A 20143-nucleotide genomic window follows, 5' to 3' on the forward strand; every position below is an offset into this window, starting at 1 on the left:
GCTTGATCTTGAATAGGAAAAATCAACCTGAAAATCAATGAATTCTACTATTCAGACAGTACAGTTTCTACACTGTTGATACTGAGTAGAAGAGAGAATTTCACTCCTTATGCATTGAATGACTCTCAAAAATGTCTTTGTTGATTTTTTCTTTCCCAACATGGATTCATAGAGCAATATTATGTTTAATTTTTTTTAAAAAAATTAAAAAAGAAAGAGAAAAAAGAGTAGGTGGAATTCACAATCTCTAAATCAAAGAGATCACAGGTTCAGCACTTCTAAAAAAATCTTCAGACTTTTTAAGTGTATAATTTGGGGCAAGTAACCTAACCTTTCTGAGTCCTGGCATCTTCTCTGAAGAAAGGGAACAATGATATTTGCCATTCTTATCTCATAGGGCTGCCCTAAGGCTCAAGGTCAATAATGTATATAAAGATCCTTGTGAAATTAAAGTACTATCTAAATGGTAGCTATATATTACTATCTTTGTTGGATCATTTCGACAAAGTTGGTTTTTTAAAGGGCAAATTTGGTATATTAGAATTTATCAGATTGTGGGGACAATGTTCAGAAATGCAATTAGAGGAATTCTCTAATGGTGATTGCTCAAGGTTTTCAATTTTATAAGTACAACAAGAGAAAATGAGCACTTTGCTGTTAATTTCATTCTGAATGGATAAATTAATTTGGATGAAAAGGTTGACATCATAGATCCTGCCTCATGGCCATTCACGATACCATGGTTTATCATGTTCCTGAGTGATGTGATGTCCTCAAAGCGGGGGTTCACTTGGGGACTGCATTAGGAGTGTTTTGGGAACAGAAGCTAGAATGACCTTGGAGACTATCAGCTTATAATCTTATCACTATAAGGTTATAGAAGCTAGAGCTGAAAGGGGCATTACAGAATATTTGGTCTAATTTTCCATTTTATAAGTAGAAAAATTGAATCACCAAGAGATCAGGTCATTTGCCCATAGGCACAGAGCTAATAAATAGTAGGAGTAACTTTTGGACTTAAATCCTCTTGCTCTAAGTCCAATGTCCTATCTTCTATCCCATATGAAAATTAAGCTTCCTATAATGACATCAATGCCTCTTGTAATTGCTAACTCCTGAACACTTGTATAGACTGAATTTTTCATTTTTTTTCTTTTACTAGATCTGTACATAAATACATGAAGGAAGGAAGGAAGGAAAGAAAGAAGGAAGGAGGGAGGGAAGAAAGGAAGGAAAGAGGGAAGAAAGGAAGGAAGGAAAAGATGTATTGAAACAGAGACAAAAACAGAGAAAGAAAGAAAGAAAAATAGAAAAGGAAAGGAAAAGAAAGGAAGAAGGAAAGACAAGAAGAAAAGAAAAAGGACAATTACTACAAAAATTAATTTGGTTTTGGAGTGTCCTTAACTCCTCCATTGTGTTTGATAATGTGGTACAAATAATGATTTGTGGCATCCTCAACAACGCCCCCCTTCCTTAATTATGTCATAATTAATACCTGATATATATTTAACTGTATCCAATATACCTTCAGTCCCACAATGTAATACTTAAACAGGGACATCATTTGATCATAGAGACCTGGAAGAGACTTCAGAATTCAAACAGCACATTTCATAGATGAAGAAAGAATCAAGTAAAGATTACTTTTTTCTCTATTTCATTGGTTCTTTCTTCTCTACCTTACCACACCACCACCCCTCAATTCAATAAAATCCCTTTTCCCTGATCATATCTTCCACAAACATTCCTTTACTGAACTTGGTTCTACCAGAAAATTATCCCACTTCACTTCATTCTCTTCTCCCACTGTTCCAGCCCTAGAATCATGAATTATGCTCTCTACTCTGCCATTGCTCCTGGATTGTAGTACATCAATCTATTTGGCCCTCCTAACTATCCATGTTATTTTCTAAATCAAGTGATCTACCATGTCTACCAATCCTGTATGTGTGCTGTCTCTGCCAAAAAGATAAAGAGTGTCTTTTTTTATTTTGTATTGGATTCTCAGAAATTAACATAGTGCACGACACAAGAATGCTTTTGTATTCATTCATTCATTTCATTCACTCATTCATTTATTAATTCCATTCATCCATTCAATTACTAAGGTCATACAAGTGAAAAGCATTGGAAGTTGGAATGAATCCAAATTCTCAACTTTCGTGCTATTTCCCAATTGTAGAAGGTAACTGAATATCTTACTTCACATCTAGGAAACACAGACACACAGACACAGAAACACATGCACATACACACACACACACACACACACACACACACACCCGTAACTTAATTCTTACCAATAGAAAAAAGATCACCAAGATAAATAAGGGCCCACCTCTTTATCACAGAAGAAGCATTAGGGACATAGCTTTCTGCCTAGTTAACTGAAAGTAAATTATGATCTTGTCTCCATCTATCTGTCTCTCTGTGTCTCTCTTTGCATCTTTCTCTTTGTTTCTTTGTGTCTCTCTATTTCTCTCTGTCTCTTTCTCTCCACCTGTCAGATGGATTATATCTGTAAGTAGTGTCCCAGTTGGATAGAACCCTTAATTGTTTAGCACACTAGTGTCTGAACTGCCCCCAGTGCTTAAGCCATTCAGAGAATAATGCCAATTGCATGACAGCCACTTGGATCACATTCAAAACACTGACCTCGACTTGGAAATCTAAAGTCTCAAGAGTATTCTCCCCACCCTTCTCTTTCCTCTATAATTTTTGGTTTCTCCAGTCTTAGCAAATAATCTTTGTGAGCTCCTCTCAACCCCCAAAGGTTAACATTCAAACTTAATAAGTCTGCGTCTCAATCGACAGATAAACACGCATCTCTCAGACCAAACTTAACCCAATTTCCCCTTGGGAAAACCTGACGGAGTTTATCTACAAGTGGAACGGCTTTTGAGATCCCAAATTAGCTCTATACCATGACTAGTATCAAATGAGAAACTGATTGGAGAAAAACATATTACATTTAAATAGATAATGCTGGACTTCTATTCTCTGATCTCCTAATGACTGGTAGAATTGCCTGCTAATGTTTTATATATAAGTAGTGTCATATTTGGGGACCCATAAACACATCAATATTCCCAATACTACTGGGAGGCTTGCATTAATCTGCTCCCTTGTGGCTCTAACAAGCAACTTGCTAACACTTTAGAAGCCAATACCCTTCCCTGGCTTCCACTTTCCTATAAGTGTGGTCTTTTCCTATTACAATATAAGGTTCTTGCAGTGAGAAATTATCTTTGCTTTTTTCTTCATGTTTCTAGTGCCAAGTATTTGCCACAAAGTAATTGCTTAACAAATGCTTTTTAATTCATCAAAACTGTTTACAATTTTAGTCAGTGAACTATTTCAAATAAATAAGTATGTAAGCAATGGTAAACTAAAAGATCCAGTAATGGAAAGTTCTGTGAAGGAAGAATCTAAGATCTCATATTCATGGTGAATTCCATAGATCCATACAGAATGCAGCTAGACTTTAATGTCATAAAATAGTAGCTAATTCCTGGAGAGGGTAAAGAATTTGTCCTGGCTCACAAATTAGGAAGGATCAAAAAAAAGATATGAAGCCAGGGCTTATCCCCTGGTCTCCCTAGTTCTAACCCTGATATTCTATCTATTGTACTATGATGCCTTTTGGAGCTGAAATATAACGTGCTATCTTGAGAATATTTCCATCAGCCCATCTTTGCCCTTGAATTTTCCCCATCGTTGTCAAGAATTACTGTATGAGATTCCTAGGGACAAAGACATGACTGAGAGCCAGTCACTGACCTGCAACATCTGGAGATAGCCTTCCTGTGGATCACAGAGCAATGAGGATATTCGATGGTTGTTCCTTGTGCACTTCTGATTATCCTTTGCTGATGGGAAGATCTGACGGACCACAGTCATTCTTCCCAGTGCACTGTGCACAAGTTCCAGTATTTCTGGGTCACTGATTTCCTGGGAAAGAAAGCCAATGTTATCTCAACAGGTTTTTGTTTGTTCTCAACTGTAAGTTAATCAAATTTATTTTGGGGAGGACTATTGGGTCACATGATAACATTTACTGCTCACTACATAAACCACTTATCCCTCTTCCGATACCAAGACAATTTACTGGACAGAACTTCACAGGGGAGGAAATTTGGATACATTTTTCATTTTCATGATACAAGGGATTGATTTAAACCTACAAAAATAATAATTATATCCTAATTGGTAATAGCATAAGGATATAAATAGACACTTCTCAAGGGAAGAATCCTAGGCCATCTCCAGACATATAAAAATGTTCCAAATCATCAATAATTAGATAAATACAAATTAGAACAATTTTGAGATTTCACATCACACCAATTAAATCAGGAAAGAAGGGAAAGAATCAGTGGCAAATATAGAAAGAGCTTTGGCTGAAACAAGCATACTGATATAGATGTACCTATGATTGTAACACACACACACAAACACAAACACAAACACAGATACACGCACACATACTGGTGAACAATTTGGAATTATACACAAATTTACTAAGAAATGCACCCTTTTGATCAGGCGACACCATTCCTGAGTCTAAACCCAAAAGAGATAAAAAAAAAGAGGAAATGGTCTTATGTGTACCAAAATCTTTATAACAGTTCTTTTGTGGTGGCCCCAAACTAGAAACAAAGTGCCCATTTATCAGGTAATGGTGCAACAAAATGTGGAATATGAATGGTATCATATCATGTAAGAAAAAGGATGATTTCTAGGAAAGAATGGAGGTGTATGGAATGATGCAGAATGTAATGAGCAGAATCAGAAGAATATTTTGTAATATCACATCAATATTACAAAATGACTAATTTTGAAATGTCTCAAATGATGAAGAATGAAATGATCAGAAGCAAGAGAATAATGTATGTAATAACAACACTATAAAGACAATTTTGAAGCTATAAGCACTGTGATCAGCACAATGACTATCCATGATGCCAGAGGACCAATGATGAAACATATCATCCACTACCCAAGGGAGAGGTGATGAACTGAGAGTATAGAAGGAGATTTTTTCAGATATGGCAAAGGAGGTAATATGTTCTGCTTTTGACTATTCCTATTTTCCATAAGAAATATTTTTATTTTATTTTTCTTTTTTACCCAATAGGGTGTGATGTGAGAGGGAAACAAAATACATTTCTATTAATTAAATATAATTTTCAGAATTGTCTCCACTGCCATGTCTTATGGTAAGAGGGTTAGGAGTGGACTAAGGATAAAGGTAAGAATATTCTCTGAGACTGCCCATTAGATTGCAAAGTTTCTGCTAATATTTAGGTACCTTCCCCTTGCACATATCTAAACATACACACACACACACACACACACACACACACACACACCCCAAAGATTGATGGTTAAAGATAGCTAGGTGGTGGAATGAATAGAGCACCTGGAATCAAGAAGACCTAAGAAGAGGAAAAGAGAGCAAAGGAGAGGAAAGAAGAGGGAAACAGAAGGGAGGAAAGAGAAGAGGAAAGAAAAGAAAAGAAGAGGAGAAGAAGGGAGGGGAGGCAAAACACCTGCACAAAACAACTAAAACTGAATTAAGCCATTTCCAGTAACAAACTGAAATAAAGAAAATTTATTTCTGTTCATGTCTGTTTTTCTTGAATAAGAAAATTATATTTTCTTATTAACATAAGAAAAGAACTGTGGGGATATAGAAATTCACCTCAAAGTGTAATTTGTACTTTTACTCAGAAGGTAAATATATCATTATTGACTGGAAAATCTAAGTCTGTATGGAAATCATCTTCCTCTACTTGTTAATTTTCAGAATAAGTTCTAGACTTAGTTATCTGTTTTTTCCAGGGCCTTATAGGATTGCTTTGCACAGGTAAGCATTTTGACAAAATAACAGACTCTCAGAACCATAGGTCGCAAAGGCCATATAATCCAACTACCTATAAAAAAGAATAAAAATGGAAAAAAACTCTATAACATATCACACAACTAACCACCTCGCCTTCATTTTAAGAGTTTCAATGATGGGGAGCCCATTATGTCTCAAAGTAAAGCTTTCCATTGTGAGGCAGCTTAAATTTCTAGGAATATTTTGGTTGATGATTTTGAAAATTAATGTAATGCTGATAATGTGCATATGTATGCATAGAGATATGTGAATGTTTTACTGGATCTGTGATATAATTGATATTGGAGATTCAGCCAATAAGGAACCTTCTCTAAAATTTAGATGCATACTTTCTCTGCAATTTATAGTATAACCTGAACCAGTTAGAAATTAAAGGACTTGCCAAAGTCACAAAACCAATATAGGTCAGGGATGAAATTTGAACACAAGTCTTCCTGAGACCACGGCTAGCTCTCCATTCAGTGTGCTATGATACCTCTCTTATAAATAAGAAGAGTAAATGTATGACCCAGGTTACAGCTCAGATAAAAAAATATGCATACAAAAAAATGTGCTACCATACTTGTAAAGATAGAAAACATAAATGTGGATCAAAGATATGGACATATGCGTGTACATCAGAATAACTCTTAAAAATAGGCATAAGCATATTTCATTAGCTATATAATATTATTAAGCAATCCATTAAGACAATTAACTGCAGAAAAAAATGCTGATCTTCACTTTACGTGGAAGGAGTTTCTTCCAAAAAATCCATGGACCACTGAAATCACAAGCCTTATTCCAAAACAGTGAACATGGAATTTATGATAATATTCAATCATTAACAAAAATCTTGCTAACAATTTAGGGTTCCAGACTAGAACAAGTCTACCTTATAAGTTTCTCATCACTGAAGATGTTCAAGAGAAGGTTGGATGATCATCTCTTATGTGTGTAATTGAAGGGATTCTTTTTTTTTTCTTTTTGGTATTTGGTATTAAATGATTTCTGAAGTCATTCAAGAGCTGATTTTATGATTATATGAAAATGTCTACTTTGACATGAATATGTAAAGTATTTTCTATATCAAGGAAATCATTGATTCAACTATTTTTAAAGTCTAGTTTTGTTTGAGTTTATTTTTTAAAGTATGAATGAATAAATCATTTTAATTAATTTAGTCACTTTAGTGTCAATTTAACTCAGTGAAACTCAGATTATCCATTAAACACATATTAAAGACTAGGTCCTTGGCAGGGTCTAGAGAATCAAGGGAAAAAAAAAAAAACAATTCCTGACCTTGGAGACTTTATGGAAGGCTGCTAGGTGGCACTACAGTACACAAAGTACCCCACTTAAAATCAGGAAGACAACTTCCTGAGTTCAAATCTGGACTTAGACACTTACTATGTGTCCATGATTCTGGGGAAGCTACTTCACCCTGTCTGCCTCAGTTTCTCAAATAGAGAAGGAAATGACAAATCACTGCAGTATCTTTGCCAAGAAAGTTCCAAATGGAGTTATAAAGAATAACTGAAAAACAACTGAAACAGTAATGTAGGGAGTTCCCTACATTAAAAAAAAAAGCATAGATTTAAACTAAAAAAGTAAATAATTAAAGAATAGTGGGGAAAAGAGGAAGTATAGATTAATCAATAAACATATTCCACACTAATTTTGTTTCAGGCACTATGCTAAGCACTAGAAATTTTAAAAATACAGAAGATAGGCTTTGCTTTTAAGAAGCAAGGGGATACAACACACAAATGTCTCTAGGAAAACAAGATACTGACAAGATTAATTGGAGATGCTCAATAGGAAGAAGCTTCTAGCATTAAGGGAAATAAGAAAGGTGGTCTTAAATGAGAAAAAGAAGGAATGTAGTAGATCCCAAACCCAGGAATTCATTTCAATGTTTAATATTATTATGTGAAAAATATTAAATTAGGTGTCTATCCTGTGCAAAACTCAGGGAAAATATTATATAAACCCTGAGGTGCAGAAACCTTTATTTTTTTTTTAAATAATAGCTTTTTCTTTTCAAAATACATACCTTGCAAAACCTTGTGTTCTAAATTTTTCTCCCTCCCTTTCCTCACACTTTTCCCCAGACAGCAAGTAATACAATATATGTTAAACATGTACAATTCTTCTAAACATGTACTAATTTTTACATGTTTCCACATTTATCATGATGCACAAGAAAAATCAGATCCAAAAGGAAAAAAAAAATGAGAAAGGAAACAAAAAGCAAGTAAACAACAACAAAAAGATGAAAATACTATTCTATGATCAACATTCAGTCCCCATAGTCCTCTCTCTGGATGCAGATGGCTCTCTCTATCACAAGATCATTGGAACTGGATTGAATCACCTCATTGTAGAAACAATCCAAGTCTATCAGAGTTGATCATCACATAATCTTGTTGTGGCTGTGTTCAATGTTCTCTTGGTTCTACTCACTTTATTTAGAATCAGTTCATATAAGTCTCCCAAGCTTTTGTGAAATCATCCTGCTAATGGTTTCTAAGAGAACAATAATATTCCATAATATTCGCATACCATAACATTAAGCCATTCTCCAACTGATGGGCATCCACTCAGAAGAAAGCTTTAATCTAATAATAATCCTAATATATTACACGCTAGTAATTGTGGTCTAACAAGAGAGATTAAGCATAATGTCAAATAAATGTGAAACAGCATGAAGAAAAGGATTCTATGGCAAAAAAAAAAAAAATCCAGAAAATTTGCTCTAGGAAAATTCTGGGTAAGAGAAGAGACTTTAGGGACGTTGGGAAGGGAATTTAGGAAATATTCCTAAAGGTGGCAGTAGGGAAAGTTTCTTACAAGAAAGAAGGATGGGATTCACTCTTAACATGGGGACTCAAAGGACTTTAGAGACAATCAGACCTAACATTCTCATTTTATAGATGAGGAAACTGAATTGTAGAGAGATTAAGTATCTAGATGCTCTACAAGAACACAGAAAGGTAAGTAGGGAAAATAAGAGCATCCTTGCTAAAATACTTTGCCTTTAACATAGAAAGTAGAAAATAGAGTTGTGTGGAATAAAGGTAGAAAGCAGGATGACAATGGAGGATCAAGGACATAAAAGTTAGGAAAATACATCAATTGGAGCCATATTGAAGGGTCTGCATGCCAAATAATCTATACTGTATACTATAAGTAATAAAGAGTCCTTTGAAGATTTTAGAGCTTTAGCATGAGTAGAGATACCTTTGCCTTATGGTGATTGTATTATCTTTGTAGTGATAAATAATCCTTTGAATTGACCAAGATGATTTCATCAATGTATATGGACCTTCAGAGGAACTTCCTCTCCCAATACTGATCAGTATTTTGTAAACTCAGAATTGTATACTGTTTTTAATCACTTACAGTTTTAGTGATTTAGTCAATTACCTCACCAGTATTTATCAAGAAAGAAATTGAAAATCTACTCTTAATGACTTCAAAGGCAGCTCTCTATCCACTCTGCAACACAACCTCTATTTGAACTGGAAGAAGAAGGCTGTATAAATTATATTAGAAATTTTATATAGGAAAACTAGACCAAGATGAGGATCATGGTTATTCTGCAACTATTGATGATAACGGTGGTGGTGATGGGATTGATGATGATGATTTTAGTGTAGACAATTCAGGATATTTATTCAATTAGTATTTTTTAAACTCATATCATAATTTAGAGCTTAAAGAGATCCTTAAAGTCTTCTTGTCTAACCCTTTTTTGTTTTACAAAGGAGCAACCTGAAGACCAGATATGTTATACACTCAGAGTAAAATAGTTATTAAGTAACAAAGTTAAAATTTGAACTCTTAGAATCTAATTATAAATTCTTTAATGTACCAATGTACCTTAAATGGGATAGTGATCCTATACATAAGGATATAAGATAAAGGGATTTTCACTTTTAATAAAGAAAATGAGGAAGGAGGTACCATGGCAATTGTTAGACCTGAGGGAGAAAGTTGGACCAGTAAAGGAGAAAATTTCAAATATTTTACAATTTTACTTTCCCTATTTCCATATTGAGTAAATAGCCAAGGGGATGGTCTCCTGTATCAGAAAGACACTTAAGAATGCCAAATATGGATTCATATTCAAAGGCAATGAACCTTTTCTTGGTATCCAAGCCATATGAGAAAGGCAGGAGCTTGAAAATTTTTTGTTTGATCTTATTTGAAGCCACAAAATTTTCTGAACCTATTGGTATCATGAAAAAAAATTAAATATTAATAGCATTCTCTATACTTAGATCCTGTCTGGTAATTCCTTTATGTAAGTTATTTTCTCAGGCTCCTCTCAAAGTCTTAAATCTATAAAACATCTTGGAAATACTAGAATTGCTTATCCTTTGGAAAAATAAAATTTATGGACCTTCTAAAAATGATGAATGTCAAAAGCAAAAAATAATGATTGTAAAGGCAATTTATATGGAAGAGTGGCTTTGGGGATGTTAAAATCTTCCCTCAACATATATTCACAAAACTAAAATGAAACAAACAAAAGAACTTATAAGCTATAATCCTGTGATAGGAATATAAAATTCAGTTGAAGCCAACAAGGGGTTCCAATACATAAATAATGTTAGAGAATTTCATTTGATCAGAACCCTGGAAAGGAATCATATTAGGCCTCATTGACATGTAAAAATGAAGTTGAGTAAATGAGTGTTATGAATTGGAGAGCAATAAAGTTAGCTGGATTATAGTTGAAATGAATAACTGTTTGGATGACCCAATTTTTAAAAAAATAGTAATTACTAGACCAATATTATTCTGGAATAGGGAGGTCTTTGGTGAAGGGTCCCTTAAGTCTGTTCAGGAATGTGTATTTTTAATATTTTTATTACCAGTTTTAATAAAAATACAAATCAAATATAAAGATTACACAGAATTTTGTCAGGTTAAAAAGTTAAGTCAAACATTAAACAAAGCATAAATAAATGTAAATTTATCTGCTTGTGTTCAAACAATCAACTTTTAAAGCATAAATTAGAGAAGAAGTGGCTATAGAAATTCACGTTGAAAAGTTCTAAGGTGTTTAATCAATTTTAAGATGAGATCCCGGAAGACTTGAAAGCTTCATTTTGAACTTTGTAGGTTGTTGTTTAGCACAATACCTTGCTCAGGGGGATGACTTCAATGAATCCTTGTTGAACTAAGTCTAAATAAACAGTGGAATATATATAAAGAGAGTCCCCATCTACGTGGCTGGAAAAACCATGATGAAATATTACTTTGCAGGAAGAAATGACATATAAGAAGAATTCTTGGAGGGTTCAAGGGGAAAAAACAGCATAGTAAGATGTCTGTGAATTGAAGTGGTGTAAAAAAATCAGAACCTAGAAAATAATGTCTACAATAACTAAATAATTTAGGAATAATAATTTAGAGTGGTGTGATGTCTAGAAAAGGATCAAATAGCACTTTAATATTCTGAGATGATCAGAAGACTATGGAGTTTTCTTCCATTTCTGGATAGCACATCTGGGACAGATCATTTGTGAAATAGAATTTTTGTTGAGAAGGATAATAAGGATATCAAGAAAACTTTGGCCCATGCCTTACAAAAATTGTAGAAATAGAAAATATTTGAGCTGTAGAAAAGATTTACTTAGGGGTGAAGATATTTTCAAATATTTGCATGACAATGATGTATGAACTTGTTTTCTTTGATTCTATATGTTACAAATCAGATCATTGGCTCAAAGTTGCCAAGACGCAGGTTAAGGGTTCATGTAAGGTTGGGGCATAGTGTGCAAAAAGGGGAATAATTCCTAACTAATTGAAATCACAAATAGAATGAATGGGCTGCCTTGGAAGGTGAAAGGGTCATTTTCCCCAGAATTTCTCTACATGGGCCTGCTAATAGCAGAGCAGATTGTTGTAGGACAAATTTCTACTCAATGAGGAGCTTGGCTAGCTAGCCTCTGTGAATTTCCCATGGAGCTATGAAAACACAGGTCATTATTTGTACATCCAAGAAGAAACTTGTTGATATGGTGGAAAAGGTTGTTAGACTTTGCGAGAAAATATTATATCTCTGGCATTAATAACTAATTATTGAATTAGGCCCAAGGTTTTTCCTTTTTTTCTACTTCCTCATCCAGAAATCAACCAGTGTAGGAAATCTTAGACAGTAATTTACCCAATTCAAAATTTAATTAGACAATAAAAGAAATTGTAAGTTTGGGCTAATGGGTGAATTCCTGTTCATTGTATTTGCTCAGACAGTTCTGGGGAACTGTTGATTTCTTTCTTTTGTCAGACAGGTTATATAAAAATTGATGTCTTTTTGATCAAGGTTTGAGTGAAACAAATCATTTATCCCACAATTCTTAAATATAATATAGCCCAGCCTCTCATCATAATGTTCATTTTTTTTTCATTAATTGTTAGTCAATCGGAATTCATTACCATACTCAGGAATAAATTCTCTTTTAAGAGCATAGGAACTATGAGAATCCACCACAATGGGCCTTTGGTCTAACAGAGATGGCCAAATGACCATCTTTTTTTATTAATGAACATGCTGGCATTATTAATAAAATGATAAAATTACCCAGAAATTATGTCTCTCAAGCCTTTTTAAGTGGCACAAATTGGAATTATGGGATTTAGGTTCAAAATCATAGTTCTCATTTTTATCTTACTGGGTATGTAGCCATGCTTAATTTATTTGTGTTTTGGGCTCCTCATTTTCTTAGCCTGTAAAATATAATAAGGATATATATATACATGTATACATATATATATACACACATAGTAATATCAACATAATAATTATAATAGAATCATTGTGATCTTTTAAAGTCTGAAACTGCTATGTGTATGATACTTATAATGATCCAGCTCCAACTCTATTCCTAGCTATGGGAGGACACCTCAAAGTAGAGCAGATTCTGCCTCCTGATAGAAACACCAGCTAGCTGAAAAGCCCCTCCTTACTCCAAGGAAGCCAAAATGAAATTGACCCTCAATGTTTGCATTTAGTTCCTGCTTCTCCTCCCAGGGAAAAGGAAGAACAGCATGCAGCATGTAGTCCAGGATAACACGCCACTCAGCAATGGTCCTATAATTAAGTAAAATGGGCCATTTGTTGAAAAGTAATATTGTTTCCTTTATTTGAGTAAATGACATGGACTCGTTTTTGCCCATTGTGCAGCCAGGGCTGTCACATTATTCCTAAGGCTCTTCATATTAACAGTCCATTAACATGAAAAGGCCCATCTCTGGCCCATTAAAACAATAGACTGTAGGTCAGAAATGAAATTGTAATGGCAACTGGCCATCAGGGGCCAGGCCTTGGCAGACAAAACCTTGTCCTCTATTCCTGTTCCAGGATTTGAGCTACTTTTAGGAGGGCCAGTTTGCTGGGTTGTATTTATTTTCTGAGACTGAAGAGAACTTTCAAATGATGAGGGCTGGGGCAGGGGTGGGTAGGGAGGGATGCAGTGGTGAAGTGATAGGTGATTTATTATCTTTCTGTCTAATTAACTTATCAGTATAAATACAACAATGAGTCCATCCTCAGGAAATGTGCTACAATTGGTAGAATGCTGTTTTGGAGTCAAAGGATCTGATTTTGACTTTCCCACTCTGCCACTTGTTAGTCATGTGACTTTGGGCACTTCATTGAACCTATTTGAGCCATAGTTTCTTCATCTGCAAAATGAGTATGTGGGATTAACCTCTAAGATCACTTCCAGAGCTAAGTCTATCAACACCTTTCACTTAGACAATAATAGCCTTCTAACTAGTTTTCCCAGATCATTTCATTCTTCCCTCTACTTCATCCCCTACCTCGCCAACTAATTTTTTTTTTTCAAGGATACTACTGGTTGTATTACACTCCTCATTAACACAACTGGCTCTCTATTACCTTTAGAATCAGAAATCCATTCTGTTGATGGACATTTGCAGATTTTTATAATCTATTATTTCCTAACTTTCATAAATATTATTGTCTTCTATATATTCTGAGGTTCATACACATTTGCCCACTAGTTGTTTTTTTTTTTTTCCCACATGACACTACATTGCCCATATCTATGCCTTCTCATTGGCTGTCCCCAAATTCTAGAATGCCTTCCCTCCTCCTCCCCCTTCTTGCAATTCATGGTTTTCTTCAAAGCTCACCTCAAGGGTCTCCTAGCATGTTTCCTGTGGACTCTCTTCTCTCTGATGCTCTTCCCTCTAAGACTATCTTGGATGTACTTGTTTTATTCTGCGTATATTCTGTAGACCTATGTGATCTCCCTCAATGTAAACTAGCAGAGGTCAACCATTATTTTGTCTTCCTTTTTTTTTTTTTTTTTTTTTTTTTGCTTTTGTCCTTATATCCCTAGACCTTAGTATTATTCCTTGAAAAATACTAGGTATTTTAATAGATGTTTGTTGGTTGATTGATGGGTTAGCTGTATAGTCTACAATTTGAGATAATTGGTCTGAATTAGAACATACATGTCACTTCAACTTTATTGCCATTCCTTCCATCTCACTGCTGAGGGTGAAAGTCTTGATTAATTAATTATCCAAAGGAAGCTCTGGTCAGTTTTTTTTAATTAACTATGTGGTATAGCTAGTTTTTTCTGTGATTTAAAAAAAATGACCTGATTTGAAAGGAGTCTTCTTTTCTTTTTTTTTTTTCTTTCTCCTATCTTCTCTTCATTTTTATCTCTCTTCGGTTTTCTTCATATCTTATTTTATTTCTGCCATGATTTTTTGCATTCTCCCTCTTTTCCTTTCTCTTTTTAATTCTATTCATCAAATAAGTATATGTAAGTTCAATAATAGTCCCAAATCTGTTGCCATTAATTAGGTGCTTTTTAAAAATGCTCAGGATAGTCAAGCAAGGTCAAAAGCACATTCAACATTCCCCACTATACCTCCAGTTAGAGATCTACTAAGCTTATTACTACTTATTCTTATGTGATAATCTTCAAATATTTTTTGATAGAAAATGCACAATTTTCTCTGTCCTGGCTGTCAGGAAACTACTTAAATAACTAAAAGGACAGTCTTAAAATAGCTGATACAGTTATTTGGAACTCAGACAAAGTACAGAACATTCTCAGAAGCTCAATAACTAGAGTCAGGACTTAGGGCAGAGGATGAGCATAAAAAAAGATGGAAATTCCTACAAATAATATATCTCTATGTTCAACACAGAAGCAACCAATCTCCTGCTGGGAAGTCAAACATTCTTTGAAATAATAGAGAAAACAAGAGTCTGTCATCGTTTTTGGGCCCCCACCAGGACAAATATATTTACTTTAGACTATGGGGAAAAAATAGAATTTTAGAATTTGAAAGGAATGTTAATAGTTATTAAGATCACTCTCCCATCCTATAATGTCTATTTAAAAAGGAATTACTGATTGAATCACATTCAGTGATTGATTTAACCAAGTGCTCATTAATGTTCCCTAAAGGAATTCAGGTTCCTAGATATAGATCTGGGATAGAATTTGGGAGAATAAGTTGCTTGAGGGTAGGACATTTTTCTCTTGTCTTGTTTCCCCAGTATCTAACATAGTTTTGGGGATACAGTGGTGTCTTAATCAATATATTTTAGTGTTGATTATGGCCATCATATATCATCCTTCCTCCTGGCAAGCACTATTTTCCCAAAAGACTTTTTTATTGGATGGGATATCATAACCTCCCAGATAAATATTTCATATTGCTTAGCATTAGGATGACAAGATTTCAATGATATGTGATTTCACTGAGGCTCACTCAATTGTATCATATCTATCTATTTTTAAGAGATGGTTTGCTTAGTTACTGTGTCCTTCCTCTCAAATCTGTTATTCTGTAGATTATCCTTTAGTGCTGAATCTCTTCATACTTAGCCAGATTGGTCCACAGGAGACACAGCTCTGAGAGTCCAGTGAAATAACTGAACAGAAATTGGAGAGATGACTGACATCCTGAGATTTGTAGAGCAGAGGAACAAGCATTATGACAGTCCTGATCTTGATCTTGGAGCCTTAAGATGGATTTGACTCAGGCTTAGATATTTTTAAAGAGACAGGAAGAAGGAAAAGACTATATGAGCTGAGGAGCAGCAGCAGTGGGAGGGATATGGTCCTTAACCCTCGTCAAGACTTGGTGAGTGAGTCTAGAAAGAATTAATATCATAGGGTCATCAACAAAAGAAGAAAATGAAAGCTATGACAGGAAAAAAAAAGAGTCATTAATAACTTAGCTCCCTCCAACCTTTCTATTCTCTTTATACCTTACTATTTTCATATATTCTATAATCCAGTGATAGTAGTTTGTTGATATTTCTCAAACAAGATACTACATTTTTATACTCTTTATACTTTATACATCTTTATATTCCATCTTTATACTCTTTTACACAGAAATATCTCTACTGAGTCTATTTCCAAAGATGATTAGGAAAAAATAGCATATATTCTAAAATATTTATAGCAGCTCTCTTTGTGGTGGCAAAGAACTGGAAATTGTAGTGATGCCCATCAATTAAGGAATGGCTGAACAATTTGTGTATGTGAACTTTGAGTGACTAGTCATCTTGACTATTATAAATTACCGAATTAACCACAAATGACTTATGAAGGAAGACACTTTCCACATCCTGAGAACAAACTAACAAATAAATAAATTGCAAAGAATGATTCTGTATATATGTGTGTGTATGTATTTGTATTTGATGACAACCATCTCTAGAGTGGGAAGAAAGAAAGGTACATGATAATTTTATTATATATTTAAAAGGAGGAGCAACTTGTACACAATAGATTTGCAGTTTCACGTGCAAGCATCTTTTTTCTATTTTACTATGTTATAAAGATGTTTTGTTTTATTTCATAATTTAAAAATAAAATAAATAAAGTTACAATAAAACACATAGTCTATCACCTGACAAAGGATTTTAACTGATTGGTCTGCCATATCTTGAATGTTCTCCCTCTTCATCTCTACCTCCTATTTTCTTTTAAGTCTCAACTAAAATTCCATCTTCTACAAAAAGCTTTTCTTGGTCCTCCTTAATGCTGGTGCCATCTCTCTGAGACTATCTCTATTCACATCAATCATATTTTATTTGTACATAGTTATTTGTATATTGTACTCCATGAGATTGTGAGTTCCTCTTGGGCAACTTAAATCCCTGGTGTTTACCACAGGGCCTGGTACAAAGTAGGTACTTAATGTATGCTTATTTGACCATAGTGATACTGTGAATGTCTTAGAATAGAAAATTTAGACTAAAGCTGTTAGTTGTAATTGTGTCATTTTTTTTCTTTTTTTCCTTTAAATAATAGAAATATTATTTAATTAATTATATTAATTAATTAATAATATTAAATAAAAATAATTTTTATTATCAAAATTATGCAAAGATAGTTTTTGACATTCACCCTTGCAAAACCTTGTGTTCTAATTTTTTTCTCCCTCCCTTACACTATCCTCTCCCCTAGAGAGTTAGCAATACAATATGTTAAATACGTATAATTCTTCTATATATATTTCTACATTTATCATGCTGCACAAGAAAAATCAAATTGTAATTGCTTCATTAAGGAATGGAAGAACTTCTGAAACAACTCCTCTTTCCCAAATTCCTCTACCTGTGTCTGTCTAATAAAAGATATAATAAATAAAGCAGAAAAGTCTGCTCACTTCTTTGATGTTAGAACTTCTGGTACCCCTAATTTTTTCTCAAATTATTTTTAAAGGAGCTATTGGAAAATCCATAAAATTTAAATTACTATAGAGAGTCAGATCTCTGTCTGAAATTACAGATTTTCCTAACAGGATTCCATAATCCTAATGGGAATGAGTTAATTACTAACTCAACAATCCTGAGTTATTGTGATTATATTATAAACCATTATGAATTCAACAAAACAGCAGAAAGGGGGGTCATGTGGACCTGAGAACCAGTATGTTATACCTAGCATTAAAAACAGGGTATTATTGATTAAAATTTTAGCTACTGATATGACAAGGGAAAGAAGGCAGGGTGTACCTAGGTGATGCCTGGGTATCACCTTCAATTTAGTTTCACCCCCTCCAGAAAAGAAGAGGGGAGAAAATAATTGAATACCACCCACAGAAGAGCCACCCACTAGAGCTACAAAAGTGCTTTGCAAACTGGAAAACTATATAAATTTTAGATTATTATTATTAAATTGAGACTTGTTCTCTAGGCAGTTATTCATAGAGAAAAAAAATAAATATAATCAGGATTGATCCTTCATAGTGCTTATTACAAACCACTTTAATTATTTTCTTTGCAATAGCAAGTTGTTTGGCTCTTGGGGAGATTCAAATCTACTTGCATTTATGCTCAACTCTCTCCTCTACTTGCAAAATGAGAGTATTGCATCTTCCATTAACACCTCATCTTTTTTATCCCTAGAGGAAATGACAGGAAATTATGATTTTTAATTGCATTTATAATTTAAAGACTTAAGATGTTACTGGAAATTTTTCCCAAGGAAAATCTGAAGATGAAACTGAATAACCAAGAGGCCTAGAGTGACAGGGTTCATAAATACGAATCAGAAAGTTTGCATAGTGAATATTAACCCTTTATAACCCTTTCATTTAAATTAGATCATAAGAGACAAAGAACAGGAAAGGGTCCTATTAATATTAATTATCTAATGTGGAAAAACTGATAAATATCTTCCCTTCTATATGTGACCTGCATCTTTTCCTCTGTCTACTGGGAATAATCACTAAAATACTAGGCTTGGTACTGAATCTCAAAGCTAAAAAGGATTTCAGTCATAGTATAGATCCAACTTTAACCAGCTCAAGAATCCTTTCCAAGACACCTACCAAACAAGATTCCATTCAGCACATTCTTGAAGACTACCAGTAACTGAAAATCCCCAAGGACAAAAGGCAATTCATTTCATTTGAAGACAGCTCTAAGTATTAAGGAGTTGGTTTGGTTGTTTATGTTTGTTTCCATAACTGTCTTCTCTCTGTCCTTTTACCACCTTCCTCCTGGTAATCCTTATTCTTCAGTAGGACTAAGAAATAACACTTTAATTCTTCTGTCATCTGACAGTTAGTTGAATATTAATCATGTTGACAAATGTTGAATATTGATCAAGTTGATCATGTCTTTCAATGTGTTGTCTCCACATTGGCTTGCTAGAGACACAGCCCTAGAATCCTCAAAATCTTTCTTATATGAAAACTCAAGTTATTTTTTTTTGTGGCCTCCTTTATGCACGATCCAACTTGTCAAAGCTTTTCTCAAAAGACTGTTTTCAGAAGCTCACATAATATCCAAGTTGTTAACTAGTACAAAAGGACAATCTAAATTCTAAATGATATATTTATATATCATTTATATAAATCTAATTCTAAATGATATATTTCTCTCAATTCAATTAAGATAATATGATTAGGAAGAAAATGAAAGGAATCTATATCTTCTAAAATGTTTATAGCAGCTCTTTTGTGATAGCAAAGAAATGGAAATTACAAGGATAGTCATCAATTAAGGAATAGCTGAATAAGTTTATAGAATATGATTGTGATGGAATACTACTGTGCTATAAGAAATGATTAGCTCAATGACCTTAGAAAAACATGGAAAGACTTGCAGAAAACAATGAAGAACAAAATGAGCAGAACCAAGAGAACACTGTTTACAATAACAGAAGTATTGGTTTTTTTGGTTTGTTTTTTTGGTGAGGCACTTGGAGCTAAGTAACTTATCTAGAGTCACACAGCTCATAAGTATTAACTGTCTGAGGCTAGGTGCTCTGTCTAGCTTTCCCTAGCAGTATTATTTTAAGAATGAATTTGATGGTAAATGAGTAAATGCCCATTAATTGGAGAATGGATGAATAAGTTTTGGTTTATGAAGGTAATGGAATATTATTGTTCTCTTAAAAATGATGAGCAAGCTAAGTTTAGAAAGGCCTGGAAAAATTTACATGAATTGACGCTGAGTGAAACAAGCAGAACCAGGAATATATTATACATAGTGACAGCAAAAATGTATGATGATCAACTATGAAAGACATGGTTCTTCTCAATGGTCCAGTGATCCAAGGCAATCCCTTTACACTTTAAATAGAAAATGCCATCTGCATCCAGAAAATAAATTATGGAGACTAAATGTAAATCAACACATGCTGTGTTCATTTCTTTTTTCTGTTTTTCCCTCTCCTATGGTTTTTGCCTTTTGTTCTGATTTTTTCTCTCCAAAATGATTCATAAAGA

At 33.9% G+C, this 20143-nt stretch overlaps 1 protein-coding gene across 2 annotated transcripts in view; it reads right to left on the bottom strand.

The window, feature by feature from the left end:
- Positions 1-20143, bottom strand: part of GRID1 (glutamate ionotropic receptor delta type subunit 1) — a 1098515-nt gene that overhangs the window by 261582 nt on the left and 816790 nt on the right. For both annotated transcript variants that reach the window (XM_031956732.1, XM_031956733.1), the window contains exon 6: positions 3781-3951. In XM_031956732.1, coding sequence (XP_031812592.1) covers positions 3781-3951 — 171 coding nt within the window. The remainder of the gene's footprint in view (positions 1-3780; positions 3952-20143) is intronic.

This window comes from Sarcophilus harrisii, chromosome 2, assembly GCF_902635505.1.
Source record: "Sarcophilus harrisii chromosome 2, mSarHar1.11, whole genome shotgun sequence".
Classification (NCBI taxonomy): domain Eukaryota; kingdom Metazoa; phylum Chordata; class Mammalia; order Dasyuromorphia; family Dasyuridae; genus Sarcophilus; species Sarcophilus harrisii.